At 44.6% G+C, this 19,677-nt stretch overlaps 1 protein-coding gene across 3 annotated transcripts; it reads left to right on the top strand.

The window, feature by feature from the left end:
* Nucleotides 1-556: 556 nt before the first annotated feature.
* On the top strand, nt 557-10,713 carry LOC122932059. Of its 3 annotated transcripts, XM_044286245.1 has the most exons (10): nt 557-740; nt 4,787-4,879; nt 4,965-4,999; nt 5,114-5,173; nt 5,249-5,320; nt 5,410-5,490; nt 5,845-6,058; nt 7,351-7,510; nt 9,124-9,850; nt 10,557-10,713. In XM_044286245.1, exons 3-9 carry the CDS (start codon nt 4,967-4,969, stop codon nt 9,833-9,835), a joined length of 1,332 nt encoding a protein of 443 aa, XP_044142180.1. In that variant the 5' UTR covers nt 557-740; nt 4,787-4,879; nt 4,965-4,966; the 3' UTR covers nt 9,836-9,850; nt 10,557-10,713. The 3 variants fall into 3 exon arrangements, with proteins under 3 accessions (XP_044142180.1, XP_044142178.1, XP_044142179.1); XM_044286243.1 differs by having other exon boundaries at nt 9,124-10,713; XM_044286244.1 differs by having other exon boundaries at nt 557-794; nt 9,124-10,713.
* The last annotated feature ends 8,964 nt before the right edge of the window (nt 10,714-19,677 follow it).

Here is a 19,677-nt window from a genome sequence, read left to right as displayed (position 1 = left end):
TTTTCCCCCCCAAAATAATGAAAAAGAACGGATCCCCTTCACAAGCTATTTATTTCAATGGGGTCAAAAAAGTGTCTGTTAGAGCCCTTTTTTTTATCATGGATCCGTTAATTAGAATGGAAACAAAAGTCCTTTCTGGGAATTTTTTATATTTTTTTCCATTTCGAAGAACAGTTATGTGATGGAAATAGTCATTCAGTGTTGTGTGTGGTTTTTTTTTTTTTTTTTTTTTTTTTTTTTTTTTTATAATGTAAGCACTGGCATAGCTATAGGGGTCGCATTTGCGACCGGGCCCCTAAGCCAGGGGAATCCACAGGGCCCCCCTTGCCAGTGGCGCTGTATTTTTCCCTTTATAAGATGCAGTACACTTTATAAAGGGAATACTAGTGATCGCTTCTATTATGGAAGGGCTCACTGGTCTGCAGGAGGCGAGGGAGCGCTGTACTCTTCCCTGCTTGCCTAGAATGTATTGGCTGCTTGGAGGGCATGATGTCATGGGATCATGTGACGGCTTCTTCCCGCCCCTTACAGACTGAGAGATGCAGGACAAGCTGTAAAGAGAAGCAGCACAAGAGCAGCACTGCTGTGCCCGGGGGAGTGCAGGCACTTCTGCTGGGGGGGTCTAGGGGGCTGTATTTTTACGTAGTTTGTAGTGGAGTATATAAGGGGGTCTGAGAGCTGCTGGAAGCCCTTATCGAGTCCTCTACAGTTACATTGCTCCCCATACCTCCCCTTACAAGGTATTTTTGTCTCCACACCGTCTGATATTGGGGGGGAAGGGTCTGATCTGAAAGGTAAGGGGGTATTTTTTTTGTACTGATGCACTGTGTGTGTAATGGGGGTCTGATTTGAGGATAGGGTGGCCAGAGGTCCGGTTTTAGGCCCGACCGTCCGGCTTTCTGACCCCCTGTCCACGGTCCGGCGCAGGGCCTGCAGGGATGTCATTTTGTAACAGCTCACTCTCAGAAAGCAGCACTGTGAGATGCAGGGAGATAGTAGTCCATCCACCCATCCCCCACAGCGGACCTTAAGTTGGTTCTGCATTACATTTTTTTTTAAAATCTCCAGCGGCTGTGTGTGAGGAGGGGATGTGGCCTAACGGGATCGGGGCTTAGCTGAGTCGAGTGGCGGGGTTCTAAAGTCCGGCTTTTATTCCTTAAAGGGGTTGTCTCACTTCAGAAAATAGAATTTATTATCTAGAGAAAGTTAATACCACCCTGCAATCCATCAGTGCTGGTCGTGCTTGCACACTATAGAAAAAAGGACTAGCCCATGTGTTATGCCCCAGCCACCAGAGGGCCACACTTTTTTCATATAGTATGCAAGCACGACCACCACTGATGGATTGCATGGTGGTCGTAACCATGGAAACAAGCAGTGTATAATGTGATGGAAAAAATAAATCCAGCCAGCAAAGGAAGCAATATGGACAATCAAATACATTAGGAAATGTCTTGTATTAACTTTCCCTACATGATAAATGCCACTTGCAGAAGTGAGAGAACCCCTTTAAAGCACCCCACAATATGTAACTATTATGGCCACTGACTCGACTACTAATCCTCTATATACAGGATGAGGGACACACACATTATATTGCCATATGTAACAGCAATGTGATTGTCTTCGCACTTTCCCTGACCCTCTCCAAGATATAACCTATATTGGGACATTTATCAAACTGGTGTAAAGTAGAACTGGCTTAGTTTCCCATAGCAGCCAATCAGCTCCCACCTTTCATTTTTCACAGCTCCTTTGGAAAATGAAAGGTGGAAGCTGATTGGTTGCTAGGGGCAACTAAGCCAGTTTTCCTTAACACCAGATTTGATAAATGATGCCAATAGTTTATTAATCCCCAGTCCTTTCAGCTGCTTTTGCACCGTTATCCTGTAATATTTGATGGATTTATTAATAGATGTGTTTAAAATTGTCACTGCAGAATGGCAGCTGTTAATCCTGGTCAAAACGTGGACTACTAGCCTATGTACAGTTGCAAGAAAAAGTATGTGAACCCTTTGGAATGATATGGATTTCTGCACAAATTGGTCATAAAATGTGATCTGATCTTCATCTAAGTCACAACAATAGACAATCACAGTCTGCTTAAACTAATAACACAAAGAGTTAAATGTTACCATGTTTTTATTGAACACACCATGTAAACATTCACAGTGCAGGTGGAAAAAGTATGTGATCCCTTGGATTTAATAACTGGTTGAACCTCCTTTGGCAGCAATAACTTCAACCAAACGTTTCCTGTAGTTGCAGATCAGACGTGCACAACGGTCAGGAGTAATTCTTGACCATTCCTCTTTACAGAACGGTTTCAGTTCAGCAATATTCTTGGGATGTCTGGTGTGAATCGCTTTCTTGAGGTCATGCCACAGCATCTCAATCGGGTTGAGGTCAGGACTCTGACTGGGCCACTCCAGAAGGAGTATTTTCTGTTGTTGATTTACTTCTATTCTTTGGGTCGTTGTCCTGTTGCAACACCCATCTTCTGTTGAGCTTCAGCTGGTAGACAAATGGCCTTAAGTTCTCCTGCAAAATGTCTTGATAAACTTGGGAATTCATTTTTTCCTTCTATGATAGCAATCCGTCCAGGCTCTGATGTAGCAAAGCAGCCCAAAACCATGATGCCCCCACCACCATACTTCACAGTTGGGATGAGGTTTTGATGTTGGTGTGCTGTGCCTCTTTTTCTCCACACTTCGTGTTGTGTGTTTCCTCCAAACAACTCAACTTTGGTTTCATCTGTCCACAGAATATTTTGCCAGTACTGCTGTGGAACATCCAGGTGCTCTTGTGCAAACTGTAAACGTGCAGCAATGATTTTTTGGACAGCAGTGGCTTCCTCTGTGGTATCCTCCCATGAAATCCATTCTTGTTTAGTGTCTTACGTATCGTAGATTTGCGAACAGGGATGTTAGCATATGCCAGAGACTTTGTAAGTCTTTAGCTGACACTCTAGGATTCTTCTTCACCTCATTGAGCAGTCTGCGCTGTGCTCTTGCAGTCATCTTTACAGGACGGCCACTCCTAGGGAGAGTAGCAGCAGTGCTGAACTTTCTCCATTTATAGACAATTTGTCTTACCGTGGACTGATGAACAGCAAGGCTTTTGGAGATATTTTATAACCCTTTCCAGCTTTATGCAAGTCAACAATTCTTAATCATAGGTCTTCTGAGAGCTCTTTTGTGCGAGGCATCATTCACATCAGTTCTTGTGAAAAGCAAACCCAAAACTGGTGTGTGTGTTTTTATAGGGCAGGGCAGCTGTAACCAACACTTCCAATCTGATCTCATTGATTGGACTCCAGTTGGCTGACACCTCACTCCAATTAGCTCTTGGAGATGTCATTAGTCTAGGGGTTCACATACTTTTTCCTACCTGCACTGTGGATGTTTATATGGTGTGTTCAATAAAAACATGGTAACATGTAATTCTTTGTGTGTTATTAGTTTAAGCAGACTGTGATTGTCTATTGTTGTGACTTAGATAAAGATCAGATCACATTTTATGACCAATTTGTGCAGAAATCCATATCATTCCAAAGGGTTCACATACTTTTTCTTGCAACTGTAAGTGGTGGCCTGTAGGGTTTTATTAGGCTTGTGTGATATATCTTGCACAGATTTACTTTGCTTAAAGGGGTATTCCTATCTCAGACATTGGGGACATATCATAGCAATATGCCCCTAATGTCTGATGGGTGCGGGTCTCGCCTCTGGGACCCACACCCATACTTAGAATGAGCTGGCAAAGTCATGGAGGGCGCATGTGCGGACGCCTTTCATTCATTTCCATTGGAGCGCTGGCTCGGCTATTACTGTCAGCCTCGTAGAAGTGAATGGAGTGGTGACTGTGGTTGTGCGGTGCTCTTCCCATTAATTTCAATGAGCCTTTCGAAAATAGATGAGTGCCTCTCGGTTATTTTTGGTGCTCCCATAGAAATGAATGAAGGGTGGCCGTGCATGGGTAGTGCGCACTCTGGGACTGTGTTGGCTCCATTTTAAGTATATCCTAGCGGTATGCCCCCATGTCTGAGATGGGATAACCCCCTTTAAGATGGATAGAATAGTTCTGAAGCATGCCATTTATTAAAGGGGTATTCTGGTTGCATCACCAATTGGTGGGGGCCCCTTACCCCCCCTACAGCTCCCCTGAAAAGACCGGAGGAGCTGGTTGCTAAGTTGTGCGCGCGCGCCCACTTTATTCATTTTAGATGGGAGTTCCGGAGGTAGCGGAGTACATCGCTCGCCTACAGTATCTCTGGAATTCCGATAGAAATGAATGGAGAGGCTGCACACGTGACGGACTGCTTTTGGGGGGTGCAGCAGGGGAGGGCCCTGTTGTCGTGTGTGCGCCATCTGTTGATGCGACACTGATGTAATATTCATTCACCAGCCTGTGTATAGTAACTGTACTAGCCACAAATATACCCCTTACAATAATAGCAAAGCTCCTATAGTGGATCGTGCACCCAGGAAGCGAGACTTCATGTTCCATTGTTCTGTGGATGTTTACTATGTAGTACTAATAATAATTGTATTTGCACATTGGACGGCCTACACATGCACTACACCTAACCACATGTGTCAGGGAGTGACTGTTATATATGGGGCTGTAACCACAACGTTAATAAGCCCCAAAATCGTCTATATATTGTCTGGTTTGAGGCATGTTAACATCAAAAGGGGTCCGTGTAGTAAAGTTCATGTACTGTTGATTTTATACCACCCTGTCTAGGGATGTAACATAGTGTTTGTCTTTCTCTTACTGACAGCCCTGGATATTGATTTTTGGAAAATAAAAATAAAAAAATATCCAAAAGAGCCACCGTTTGGTCGTGTCCAAGGCCGCTCTGTGGTTACATTTGGTAAGTGTAATATTCGGAACTGGCTATAACAAAAAAGAAAACAAAACTGCCTTTTCACTGACCTTATGTTCTTGTCATGTTGTAGAAATGGCATCAAACAGCAGCACCCCTTTTCTGGAGGTAGTGGCGTTTATTAATGGCCTCAAACATTTGTTAAAATCCTACATTTTGAAAAGATGCATATTTATTTTTAACTATTTTTTTTTATTTTTATTTTTCAATGTTCTCCAACAGAAAGAATTAAGTCCTGCTTCAGAGGTGGATCGGTTGTGGTCCTCTCAGGTGTCGGACTCTGTAAGTGTCTGATGTTTGATGTCTACGGTAGTGATCCATTTCTATGGAGTACTATAAATCGTTCTTCTATTTCAGGATGGGACCTCTCAAGCAGGAGCTGAAGATGTAGACAGGGGGCAAGTAAAGGCTGCTCCGGATCAGGAACATGTAAGTATTAATTTTAATTTTTTTGTGTGTTATGAAACTTCCATGTAGTAATTTTGCAACAGGACAAACTTTTGGGTTTTCATGTGTAGGAGACATCACACTCGAGTGGGCATGGTGCTCGCCAGAGAGGACAGGGGCGCGGTGGTCGTGCTCGCTGGGGTCGCCAGACTGTAAGTTTCTATCACATCTTGTATTTTTAAAGCAAATCAGTTTTTTATAGTTTGCATGACAATTTACATAAACTGGTTTGATGTATGGCTATAGGTCACATCTTGTCATGTCTCCAAGACCTTCATGTATAGGGACATGACTCCTCAAAATTAGTCCCTTTATCTATAAAAGCAACATACAGTATATCTCACTTTTAACTTTATGGTTAATATTATCATGGTATTAACACATACTGTGTAGTTAAGTATCTGTGTGAAATTGTGTACGTAGATGCCTCATACCATTTTACAGAATGGTAAGAAGACCCTCTCATGTTTGCAGGGTTGACTCATCCTAGTTTTATTTTTTAACAGGATTCCAGCCCCGAGGAGGATGAGGAACACGCTGTTATGCCACCAATTGATGTGGCCCTCCTCATCCAGTTGGTGGAGGCAAGACCACCACTGTGGGACCAGTCTGAGGGGCACCATACAGATCACTTGGCCACCCGTCGTCTGTGGGAGGAGGTTTATCGTGGCCTTATGCCCACCTGGGAAACTCTCTCCCGCCGTGCCCAGTCACGGTGTGGTGAGTGTTAAACTTTTGTTCTCAATGTAATCTAAATGACTAGATACTCTGACGTGTTTTGAATGTGTGAACAAACTTTAAAGGGGTTTTCTGGGATTTTGATACTGATAAAAGGTCATCAGTATCTGATCTGTGGGGGTCTGACACCCGGGACCCCTGCCAATCGGCTGTCTGAGAAGGCACCAGTGCTCCTATGAGCGCCACAGCCTTCTCAATGCTTACCAAGCATAGCGGCTGTGCTTGGTATTGTGCTCAGCGCCATTCACTTCAATATGTGAGCTATCTAATGGTATGGAATAATCATAGTATAAATGTCTGGTCACATATCATGTTATCACTTTAGGCATTCGTTTTACATAGTAACATAGTTTGTAAGGCTGAAAAAATCAGCCAATTTTCCCCACGTAAGGGGGAAAAAAATCCTTTTTTCCTTTTCCATGTCAGTGTTACCGAGTGTTTTACCATCTAGTATGTACGGGTGACTTGCATTTTTCCTTCCCATGTGCATAACCTTACATTTGTCAGTGTTAAACCTTATCTGCCCAAGCCTCCAATCTATCCAGATCCCTCTGTAGTAGTATACTGTCCTCTTCAGTGTCAATTACTTTACAGTTTAGTGTCATCTGCAAAAATTGATATTTTACTGTGCAAGCCTTCTACAAGATCATTAATAAATATATTGAAGAGAATAGGGCCCAATACTGACCCCCGAGGTACCCCACTAGTGACAGTGACCCAATCTGAGTGTGTACCGTTAATAACCACCCTCTGTTTTCTATCACTGAGCCAGTTGCTTACCCACATACAGACGTTTTCTCCCAGTCCAAGCATTCTCATTTTATATATTAGCCTTTTATGCGGTACAGTGTCAAATGCTTTGGAGAAGTCCAGATATACGACATCCATTGACTTCTCCGGGTAAAGTCTAGAACTTACCTCCTCATATGTTTTATGTCTAAAAATTTCCCTGTGCTGACACTTAAAAGGGAGAAAGGTAAGTATCTTGTCTTTTAACATAGTATATGGTGTTTGTTAGCAGGTTAATGAGACAATGGCTGAGCTCAGTATTGTCAAAGTGACATTGAGGACTATCGTCGGCTTGCTAGTTGGCACATATATCTGCTAGACATTTTGGCATGCTGTTGGCCATATGTTCCGATGTGGCAGTTTACACAATGGTTAATGTGGGATAAATCATTAAAGTATATTTGTACAGTACATTTTTACAGATTTCATTCCATATACAGCACACTTTAACTATAGCATTGTGACATTCCTTTGTTTCTTCACAGGACGTGCCATCATCATGCGCTGGAGGTCAATGAGGGAACGGTTTATCCGGGACTTCAATGCACAGAGGTTGACCCCCAGCGGTTCTGGAGCCTCCAGTACTTGCCCACATCCTCATGAGCGAGCCCTCCAGTTCCTCCGGTACTCTGATGAGCTTAGAAGGTTTGTGTTTTTGATGCCATTCTCAGAACAGAGGCTGGTGCAGTAATTGTCTGCTCATAACTCGCACGTGTCCAACTTCTATAATCAAGGAAGTATTTAATGTGTTTAGTGGTTTGACAATACATTCTAAAAGGGAACCTGTCATCAACTTCATGCTGCCCATACTAACGGCAGAATAAAGCAGAGACAGGCGAGTTCATTTCAGCGGTCTGTCATTTAAAAGTAAGTGGTTGGCGAGAACCAACATCACAATCCTTGCAGACTGGGCCTAGAAAAGAGTCACGGCCACCTGAGAGGAGTCATGGTTATTCATGAATTCCTGCTGATGACTGACAGAGTAAAAGCCTGGACCACCCCTCTAAAGTTTGTACACCAATGTAGTTAGATAACTGTGGTTTAGGGCTCATGCACACAACCATATGTATTTTGCGGTCTGCAAAAAACGGATCCGCAAAAAGTACGGATGCTGTCCGTGTGCATTCCGTATTTTGTGGAACTGAACAGCTGGCCCCTAAAAGAACAGTCCTATCCTTGTCTGTAATGCGGACAATAATAGGACATGTTCTATTATTTTGCGGAACGTAAATAAAGACATATACGGAAATGGAATGCACATGGAGTAACTTCCGTGTTTTTTTATTTATTTATTTTTCTTTTGTGGACCTGTTGAAATGAATGGTTCCGCAAAAGGAACGGACAAGGAAAGAAAATACGTTTGTGTGCATGAGCCCTTAAAGGGGTTTTCTGAGATTTTAATATTGATGACCTAACCTCAGGATAGGTCAATATCAGATTGGCAGGGATCCGACAGCTGGCATCCCCGCCAATCAGCTGGTTAAAGCGTCATGCGAGCGCGGCCTTCTCTTAACTGTTTACCCTCTCGCCGTCGACCTCTCAGCAGTGAGCAGGTGTAATTAAAAGAAGCCATCCCATTCACTTCTATGGAAGAGCTCCTTCCTATACACTTGAAGTAAATGGAATGGCGTGTAATTACACCTGTTCACCGCTGAGATGTCGACGCCGAGCAGGTAAACAATGAAGGGAAGACTGCGCTCGCACGTGGCTTTCTCTTCAACCAGCCAGTAAACCTTAGCTTTGAACCCTGTGTATCAAAATAGGCCAACAATTGTATGTTTAGCCATGGGGTGTGTGTGTGTGTGTGTGTGTGTGTGTGTGTTTTCTGTCATACTGTCTGTTGTCTAAGCTTTTATTCTGGTGGACAATTGCTCAACAGGGCAGACATGTGCAACAAAAATTAAATTATAATGTGTCCTGTGTTTGTACCTTGCTCATGAAGGCTGTGTTGGGCCCACAATAATTGTCCTTAATAAAAAATAAATAAAAATATTGTACTTGATTTACAAAAAAACATTTGGATATGTCCTTAAAGTGATAATGCTGGCTGATATCTGATGGTGTGGTGGTTGACACCACATTATATAATTATATACATTTTGTTTTACCTTCTCTTAAAAACATATCCAGCCCCGGCCTATACAAAGGCCAGGTATGATACTTAGACATATTTTATATATGGACTTATGTTGGGGATGTTGACTTATGTAGAGATTCCTATGACTAATGTGACCTTTTTTCTTTTCCCTCTTTTGTAGAACACCTTCAAGCACTGAAGAAGATCAGCAGTGGGAGGCTCCATCTGAGTCCGAAATAGAGGAAATTGCGGGGCCCTCTGTCTCTCAGGAGCCAGCTTGGGACAGTGAGGGTCCCCTACCTGCTCAGTCGCCTCCTACTGAAACAACCAGGGCATACATATTATCTTCCTTCGCTGGAGTAGGTAGACGCCGAGCAGGTAGGAGACACACATCGGAGACAGAGGAACAAGCAAGCATCATTCGCGATTGCTTGCTTAGTTTTGAAGAGAAAATCACTCGGACTAGGGAGGAGCTTCTTGCTCACATTGGGCGGCTGGAAGGGGCGGTGCAGCCGGAGAACCTTAGTCCGAATGGTCAGTTTCTCCAAGCTCTGGCTCCGTTGGTGGACCGAGTAAGTCCTGAGCTGGTTCCTGCCTGCAGGGCGGCAATGATCCAGACCATCAGGGATTTCATGAGCTGCCCCCCATCACCCACCTATCCCCCAACCCACTCCCATCCTCATGGGAGGGCCCAGGATTTATCTGTACCCCAAACTCCTTCTGCCTTGCTTCCTGCCCCTACTTCCTTTTCTCCTCCTCTTGTTACTCCTGGTCCTGCTGTTTCCTCTTCCCTCGACACCCCCTTTCCTCCCGCAGGATATTCCAGAGATCCGGATTCATTAAGTGCCCTACTCCAGCCTGATGATCAGGACAGAGGGTCCTGCAAAGTGTGATAGAAGATATTTTTGGTATGAGATATACCTTTTTGACTCTATTTGTGGGCAAAATTGCTATATTCAGTAAAATGTATTTTGCGGACAGCAGATTGTGCTGTGTATAAACATTATATGGGCTAATAACGAGTCTGTAGGGGGACCAACAAGGGCATTAGCGATTGGTCCACCCCATACTGTAGAGATCACGGCTTGTTAAATCCACATACAAGAAAGGAAGATGGAGACAGCATGTCCTTTTGTTGAGGTTTATTCCAGCTGCAATGTTTCGGCTGCACAGCCTTTGTAAAGCATGATTGACAAAGGCTCTTCAGCTTTTAATTTGCATCTGGAATAAACCTCAACAGAAGGATGTGCTGTCTCCATCTTCCTTTCTTGTATGGGGGGGGGGGGGGTAGCGTGCCACTTTCCCAGGAGTTGTGCACCTATCACCTCCGTTTCGCACCGGGTTGTGGATCCATTCGCAATACTGGCACGGCTGTGTGCCTGAGGCCTTAGACATTACAGTAATGAGGTGTAGTTGTGTACCTTAACACACAGTAAAAATTGAGAAATGGGGTATACAACACATGTAAATATATTTGATGTGTTTTAAGAAAAAAAACATTGGCCAATGTGAAAATTTATATAACAAATCTGGCCCTGCGGCTCTCATCCAAAAGAAGTTTACAGCAATTTACCTTTAATACAAACAATATAAAATCTGTTGTCTCCTTGCCAGGGTACAGAGCAAGCTGTGGATGAAAAATAATGGGCAATGGAATCCTGCATTTCTTTTATTGCTGCAGTAGCCTGTGGGCCAGTGGTTTGGTGTGGCTAAGCAGTAGAAATCTGTAGGTGGAGGTTCTTTGGACAATAAAAAAAATGATGTAACACAACGCAAGCCTCGATTACTTTATTGAGTGTTTCGGGACCCGGTTGGATCGTCTTCATAAAGATACACCACTTTGATGTTAAAAATTCCAAAAGCTCAACCTAGCATTAAAATTATTATTTTGTCTTCCTGATGCTGGCCATACGGCTTGAGTAGGTTGTATCACATCTGATATGCATCATCAGCAACTATCTCAAAAGGCAGATGAGGCTCTGTGGTACCAGGCAATGCTTGGGGGGGGGGGGGGGGGGAAGAAAAATTGTTCCCATAGATTCAGCAGCCCATGGCCAGACTTTTAAAGATCTTGGAGTCATTTGTGCGGCTATACACCCCAATATCCACCGCAATGATCCGAATCAGCTGATGCCATTAAAATAACAGGAAAATAACGTTTATAATTAAACACAGCCACTATGGGTATGCAAATGTTTCCCGTCAAGTGCCCCTGAACAATTTGGCAGGAGCTTGGCAGAAACTTCATTAACTGTGGAGTAGCTTTGTGGGGTATGACATCTCGATGAAGGCAATCCCATATCGCCTGGCAGGTATCCCCGGCACGAAACAAGATGGTGGACTTTCCAAACCTAAATTGGTTGTGTAAACTTGCGAAAACTCTCGCCCGTTGCTAGGAAACTGCAAAGAAATACAGAATAAATATAAATGTCTGTACACCTAACATTGACACACAAGTAAAGCCTGTGCCATTTAATACATCTACATCTTCTGCGCACAATTATTCACATATTCACCATAAGGAAACTTATAAATATATATATATTAGTATAACATAAAAAAAGAGGAAAAATGGCAAAAGTAGGAGGTGCAAGCCCAATGGGATACGACTGTTGCCCAAATATGCAAAAAGGCAGTACTCTCAAATATGAAAAAAAGAAAATAAGTTTATTCACCCATGCAGGATGTGATGTTTCGGCTCAACACTAGAGCCTTTCTCAAACTTGATAAATGATGTAACTGATTGCATGTGGGAGCCGGGTAAGGAGGGTAATTTATCATCATCAACAGGGGGTGAGGGTGGCAGCTTGCCCGTGAGACAGGCTGAAGATCGGAACAGCAGTCACCTATAATGGGAAGAACATTCAGTTGGTGCTGCTTCAAGGAGGGCTGAACCATGCGCCCTGTGTCTTTAATCTAGTTGTAACCCGTTTCCTGACGTCTTCCACCCAACGGCAAAACGTCTTGAAAATGGCCAGGAAAGTGTGCATGCACTTGTCACTCTTACTGTGCAAAACATGCACTCTTTGAGCTGCAAAGACATAATAGTGTTCCCTAACATCACCTCATATGCAATGTTTCCACACCTTGGAACTCCACCCTCCACATGGACCAACTATATGAGCAGAGGAAGGCTGTGAACGATTTCTTGATGATGCAGGCTGTGTAACTTCAATGTTAGCCAGTTGCAGCTCATGTGTGACACCTGCCGTTTGCTCGGGCCCTTTGAGGAGGCCACTTTGTCAGTCTCCAGGACTATGGGATAATTGATGTAATTCCACTCCTTCATGACCTGGAGCAGATGCTGATAAATCTGGCTGGTCAGGGGAGGGGACACATGGCACCTACACCTCCTGGCCACCTGAGCCCTGTGGGGGCTGAACTGGTGGAGGAGGAGGAGGACATTAACGCCCAGGGCATGTATACAGAACTAGGGGTTTATCTGCACAAGCGACAGGAGAGGAGCAGGAGGAGCTGTAGGCCAATGAGGAAGACCAGGCAGATGACCCTGACAGACTATGGCACTGTGCAGTGGAGATGGAGGCAAGAAGTCCCTTGCACAAATGGCCAAATGCATGCTGAGTTGCTTGCGTAGTGACAGTCACATTATCACCATTCGGCAGAGGGATGACTACTGGTTCTCCATGATGTTAGACACTCACTACCAGGTCATAATGGGGGCTTTTTTTTTTTTTTACACCTGCTTAGAGGGATGATAAACTCAACTAATATAGAGACATCTTATGTTATTAGTTGGTCGCTCCCTATGTGCGCCATTGCCCATCCTCATGAAGGTCTGACTAGGGACTCGCCCTAGATCCAAGATCTCCTGGACTAGTGGGCAGCCAAACTTGAATTGGCTGAGTTTGCCCTGGACAAGCTTTCCTGTCCAGCCAGTAGTGTGGCATCGAGTGGGTGTTTAGCGCAGTAGGGGGCATAGTAACCCCAAAGAGAATTCGCCTTTCAACACAAAATGTTGAGAGATTAACCTTTTATAAAGTTGAATCGGGCATGGATCATCCAGGATTTCCACACACCGGTGCCTGATGCATCTGACTAGATCATTGTGGCAGTAATGTTGACAGACCAAAACATTATGAAAGATGGCCTGTTACTTCTAGCCACGTGTTTCAAACACTATTCTGATACTGCCACACACCTGCTGCCTCTGTGTAGTGTCCCACTAGGTAAAGGTGGGCACTACACAGGTTAATGTGTTTCATTGCATTGAATGACATGTGCATGTTTTTCCCTGTGTTATCTGGGTGTCAGGCCTGTCAGGGTGTAGTTTAGCCTCCCAGACGCTAGAGGGAGCTGGAGAGCCCTAGTTATATATAGGAAGGCCCAGACAGGGGAGAGTTAGTTCATTCCAGTGGACTAGAGGAGTTACTTCGTCCACCTGAAGCTCCTGAGGCTAGGATTAGCTCAGTAGAGACACCCCAGTAGCAGGACCCAACCTCCTGGGAGAAACCCACAGTCATCCACCAGACAAGTAAGGACATCACAGTCAAAGATAAGTAACCCTGATGGGCAGATGCATTACAAAGTAAAGCAAGGATTTAATTAATACCAGAGGAAGAGATAGTTACCAAGGATTTAAGCCACCATTTAGGCATCCGGGCCTTGGGATAGAAAGCCAGACAGGAGTTCTAGAAAGAACAGTGTACGCTATTTCTGAGGAAAGGTACATCCTGCTTCTGAGTGCATTGTGGATTTACCCTCTGAGTATCTTGCATAATCAATACCTGCCATCTTGTGAATAAGCCTACTTGTGAAGCTGTGATTTAAGAGACTGTGTACCACCTGCATGTACAAAGTTGGACTGTTTAGTAAAGCAACGTTTGGTTCACTATATCATCTGTGTACCTCGCTTATTCCAACTATCAACCGGTGTGCCACCGTCAAAGGCACTGGCGTCACGAACCTTAAAGGGACCTTGCCCCAGGCACTCAAAATACCCGTAACATCCAGGGCACCTCATCCACCATCAGGCCTGGTCCCTACATACAGAGTGTGCCCCAGAGGAACCGTGTCTACCTCTCTTTCACTGCTACATGCCTGCCCAGGGTGCTCTAATACAGTGAGCAACCCTCGATTGCCCTTAACCGTGACCTCACTTCGCTATACCCTGCAGGTCTGGCGTGTTGCATCTGCTGTTGCCACCCTCACCACTCTGTGGCTAGGCCACTGTGTTCACTCCTCATGCTGTTGCCAAGCTCAATAGTCTGTTCTGGGGACACTAGTGTCCTTGTTTGGCCTTGTTGACATCAGTGTATTTTACCATTCTCCTGATCTCTCAGAAGAACCAAAAAATTAACACAACGGAGCATCTATAAGGCCTCTATCAGATGGTCAATAGTTTGCAATACCAATACTACCACCGACTGATGCAAAAAAACTGACCAAATACTGACCGTGTGATAGAGGCCATTAAAGGCCTGCATGCAGGACTTCTTTTCCAGCTGAGTAAAACCGATGTCAGATGCAAATGGCCAAAACTCATATAAATTGAGCATTAGGCCTCTATCACACAGTCCCTATGTTGCATCAGGATTTGATCATGATTTGGAAGCCAAAAGCAGAAGTGGATCCAAAACGCAGAAGACATGCAAATATTTCCTTCACGTGGCATCTCTGTTTGGGACCCACTCCTGTTTTTACTTTACCAATACTGATCAATTACTAACCAAATACTGACCGTGTGAGGGTGGATACTCAAAAGACAGGATCCAAGGGAAAAATAAACATTGACGTCAACGCAGACTTACTGCTGACACCCCCTCCACTTTGTCAGGGGGGCTCTACTTGTATTAGTAGGTAACAGAATAGGATCTCTAGCAATCTATGTGGAAACAAAAAATGGTACAAAATAGACCGCACTTTCACTCTATAGTAGAATGATTTGGGAACCAAATGCCTTATCTATCAATGAGGACACCCCACAAAAAGTGAAATGAGATTGCTCTTTCACAATTTTGCAGAATCAGTGGCTAACAGGTTAACTAGCAATCTATGTGGAAACAACAGGTGGTGTAAAATAAGACAGTTCTTTCACTCCTATAGCAGAATCTTTGGCCACTGCACGGTTAAAGTGGTTGTCCGGCTAGGGCAACGCTAAAGGCCGCCGTGTAGTCACCAGAAACACTGCTAGACGGAAGCCTCCACTTAGCATTGTACAAAATATAAACAAACATCCCTTGTCCTGCGCTATACGTGAAATGCTCCGATGCTCATATCAGAGGGGCTGCCCGGGTGAAAACGGGGATATGTCTGGGTTCAGCAAAACACGGCTACCGGCCGTGTGCATTTTGCAGACTGCACATGACAGGCACTATAATAGAAATGCCTATTCTTGTCCGTGATATATTGTATCTGACCTGTCTGTCATACTGAAACACAGTAACGGTTTCACTACCAGAACAAAACTAGTTATGCATGTTTCTGCAATGCACAGTGATGTACACCGAGATATACATACCCAGGATAGAGCTGATTTAACACGTTTTGTGACAGATTTTTGTGACAATTCGGCAAAGCGTCCGGCAAGGGTGGTCTATATGATGATGGATATTATACACTGCCTGTCCAAAAAAAAAAGTTGCCACCTGGCTTTAATTAAGCAAATAGTTATGAGCCTCCTATCGAATAATTACTGCATGGGCGATTATCTTTCAGCTGGCAATAGGTTATTTAACCCCAACTGGTGCAATGAGTCGCTTCTCATTTCTTAAACAACCATGTCGAAAGACACATCTCGTGGTCGTGGAAAAGTTGTGAGTCTGTTTGAGAAGGGTCAAATCATTGGCATGCATCAAGCAGAAAAAACATCTAAGGAGATTGCCAAAACTACTAAAATTGGGTTAAAAGCTGTCCAACGCATTATTAAAACCTGAAAGATAGTGGGAACCCATCATATTCGAGGAAGAAATGTGCTTTGAAAAAAAATCCTGAATGATTGTGATCGGCGATCACTTAAACGTTTGAAATCAAATCGAAGAAAAGCAACAGTAGAACTCAGGGCTATGTTTAATAGTGAAAGTAAGAGCATTTCCACATGCACAATGAGAAGGGAACTCAAGGGATTGGGACTGAACAGCTGTGTAGCTGTAAGAAAACCACTAATCAGTGAGGCAAACCAGAAAAAAAGGCTTCAATTTGCTAGGGAGCATAAAGATTGGACTCTGGAGCAATGAAAGAAGGTCATGTGGTCTGATGAGTCTAGATTTACCCTGTTCCAGAGTGATGGGCGCATAAGGGTAAGAAGAAAGGCAGATGAAGTGATGCTCCCATCATGCCTAGTGCCTACTGTACAAGCCTGTGGGGGCAGTGCTATGATCTGGGGTTGCTGCAGTTGGTCAGGTCTAGGTTCAGCAACAGTATGTGCTCCAAGAATGAGGTCAGCCGACTACCTGAACATACTGAATGACCAGGTTATTCCATCAATGGATTTTTTTCTTCCCTGATTGCACAGGCATATTCCAAGATGACAATGCCAGGATTCATCGGGCTCAAATTGTGAAAGAATGGTTCAGGGAGCATGAGACATCATTTTCACACATGTATTGGCCACCACAGAGTCCAGACCTTAACCCCATTGAGAATCTTTGGGATGTGCTGGAGAAGGCTTTGCGCAGCAGTCAGACTCTACCATCATCAATGCAAGATCTTGGTGAAAAATTAATGCAACACTGAATGGAAATAAATATTGTGACATTGCAGAAGCTTATCGAAACAATGCCACAGCGAATGCCTGCCGTAATCAAAGATAAAGGCGGTCCAACGAAATATTAGAGTGTGTGACCTTTTTTTTTGTGGCAACTTTTTTTTGGGACAGGCAGTGTATAAGGTTACTATATATGATGGATATTATAGGGAATTCTATATATGATGATGGAAGGGTTTTCTAAATGATGGATTTTTAGTCTATAGGAAATAAGAAACACAGGACACAAGTGCTTATTTTTTATTTTATTTTCAAGGACGTCCTCCATGACAGCACTACATGGAGGTTGTCTCCCCCGCCCACTATTGGGACAGGAAACAGAGAGGTTAAAAGCTCCCCCCCCCCCACCCACCATCACCAGTGTTTTTTCCTGTCCCAATAATAGACGGGGCAGAGAGGGGTCTCTCTTGCAGACCTAATTCTTTTTCTTTTTTTTTTCTTATCTCGCTGGCTAAAACCCCTAAGCTGGGGTTCCTTAGCCTCCCAGCCCGCTCCAGTACCTGTGAGTCATGCGGCTGGAAGCACGCATACCGGGGGCTGGAAAACGGTAGCCGCAACCCCGTTGGGGCTCTGGGCTGCAGGACGCTCCTCCAGGAGGGACAGCGCGGGAGCCGGGGCATCTTCTTTCTCACTTCCGGTTTCGGCGCTGAGCCGGAAGTGACGTCTAAGCGCCGGGAAGGAGTGCGCATGTGCGTGACCTCCGGCGCCGGATCCAGTATGGCAGCTCCCTGCGATCGGTCCCCAAGCGGCGAGGGATGCTGGAGGCCTAGCGTTCGGCCTCGCGTCCATCCGGTGTCCAGGGTAGGAGCTTCCACGTCAGGAGGGGTAAGTGCCAGTGGCATTTAAAGTCTGGTTGGACTAGGTGTCAGTCCCTCAGTTATGGACTCGTCCGGTATGAGAGAGCAGTCCCCAGACCCTCCTGCCCAGGGACATGTGAGTAACCCAGCACTATATAGGCTCAGACGGTTTATAGCCTGTTTCTCTATCATCATGTCTCCTAGGGAGAAAAAGATCCTACCCTAAAGGCGGACATTAAAAAGAAGCCCAAAAGATGCGCTATTTGCAGTAAAAGGCTTCAGGAGTCATATACAAAGAAGCTTTGTGCCGATTGTATTAGCAAGATGATGAAAGAGGAACAGTCGTCCCTTTTAACAGACCTTAGAACCATCATTAAAGAAGAGGTTAAAGCGTCAGTTTCCTCTTTAATAACGCCTAAGGTGGCTGAACGGACCACCGGGATTAAAAGACCTAGGGAAAGCTTGGAGTCAGACCCAGAAGTCTTTACCCTCCTCATTCCATGAGGAGAAACGCAAGTACTGTTTCTCAACTGAGGATATGGATTCCCTCCTAACTGCAGTTAGACAAACTATGGATATCTCAGACGAACCAACTAAGAGGTCCATTCAGGAGGAGATGTTTGCTGGCCTAATTACAAAACAGAAGAAAGTGTTCCCCTTAAATTCTAGCCTAAAACAGATGATCCTGGATGAGTGGGAGGATGTAGAGAAAAGGCTGTTTATTCCCAGAGAATTTAAAAGTCGTTTATCCTTTGACAAAGAGGACACTAAACTCTGGGAAGAAATTCCCAAGATCGACGCCCCGGTCGCCAGGGTAGCTAAAAAAACAGCGATCCCATTCGAGGACTCCTCCCAGCTGAAAGACCACATGGACCGCAAGGCCGACGGCCTCCTGAGGAAGTCTTGGGAAGCTTCTGCGGCCTTAATTTCTACTAATGTTGCGGCTACTTCAGTGGCTAGGTCCCTGTTATTGTGGTTATCTCAGCTGGAGAATCATTTGTCAATGGGAACTCCCAGGGAGGACATTTTGGAGACTATCCTGCTCCTAAAGATGGCGCCTTTACAGCGGACGCTTCAGCCGAGTCAGTCAGGTTCGCAGCTAAAAGCGGGGCCCTTCTGAACACCGCAAGAAGGGCTTTGTGGCTGAAAAATTGGTCAGGTGATCTCACCTCAAAAAATAAGTTGTGTGCAATCCCTTTTTCAGGATCATACGTGTTTGGCCCTAGTCTGGACAAAATTCTTGAGAAAGCCTCAGATAAAAAGATAGGGTTTCCTGAAACAAAAACTAGGAGGACTTTTTTTCGGAAAAAATTTCAGCCAAAAAAACAGACGTATAAGGATAAGGGAAAGTCGGGGAGATGGTCCTATCCTAAAGGGGGTAAGGGCAGAGGATTTCTGCTTAACCCCAACACTCCCAACACTCCCCAGGACAAACAATGACGCCAGGCCAGTCGGGGGGAGATTAAGATCCTTTCTCCCAGCATGGAGCCAAATAACTCAGAACCCCTGGGTCCTCCAAATTATTCAAGAAGGATACAAGATAGAATTTATATCTGTTCGGCAACACAAATTTGTGCTAACAGGGTACGGAGGAGGTACACCTCAGGAAAATCTTTTAAAAGACGTCACAAAATTAAAGAATCTAGGCGCAGTGACTCGCGTCCCTGCGGGTCAGAAAAGGCAGGGGCTTCTATTCAAGGTTATTCCTGGTCAAAAAGCCAGATGGTTCATTCAGAACTATAATCAACCTAAAGCCCCTAAACGTCTTCATAAAGTACCGTCGTTTCAAGATGGAATAGATAAAGTCGACAACACCTCTCATTTCTCAGGGAGCGGTAATGTGCACCTTGGACTTAAAAGATGCATATTACCATGTACCAATACATCCGGACCACCAAAAATTCCTAAGATTCGCGGTAAGGGAAGCAGGGAAGGTAAACCATTATCAGTTTCAGTGCCTGCCCTTTGGGATATCAACAGCCCCCCGGGTGTTTACAAAGTTGGCAATAGAGATAGTGGCCTTCCTCAGACTGAAGGGAATAAAGATTGTACCTTATCTAGACGATCTTCTCCTAACCGCAGACTCTGCACCAGTTCTAGTGGCACAAACACAGACAACAATATCCTTCTTACAGGATCTCGGCTGGATCATAAATTGGGAAAAGTCGGACCTAGTACCAGAGACCAGAAAGATCTCCTGGGAACGCTGCTAGAT

Source organism: Bufo gargarizans, chromosome 3 (assembly GCF_014858855.1).
Source record: "Bufo gargarizans isolate SCDJY-AF-19 chromosome 3, ASM1485885v1, whole genome shotgun sequence".
Classification (NCBI taxonomy): domain Eukaryota; kingdom Metazoa; phylum Chordata; class Amphibia; order Anura; family Bufonidae; genus Bufo; species Bufo gargarizans.
This window is presented reverse-complemented; position numbering and strand designations above follow the sequence as displayed.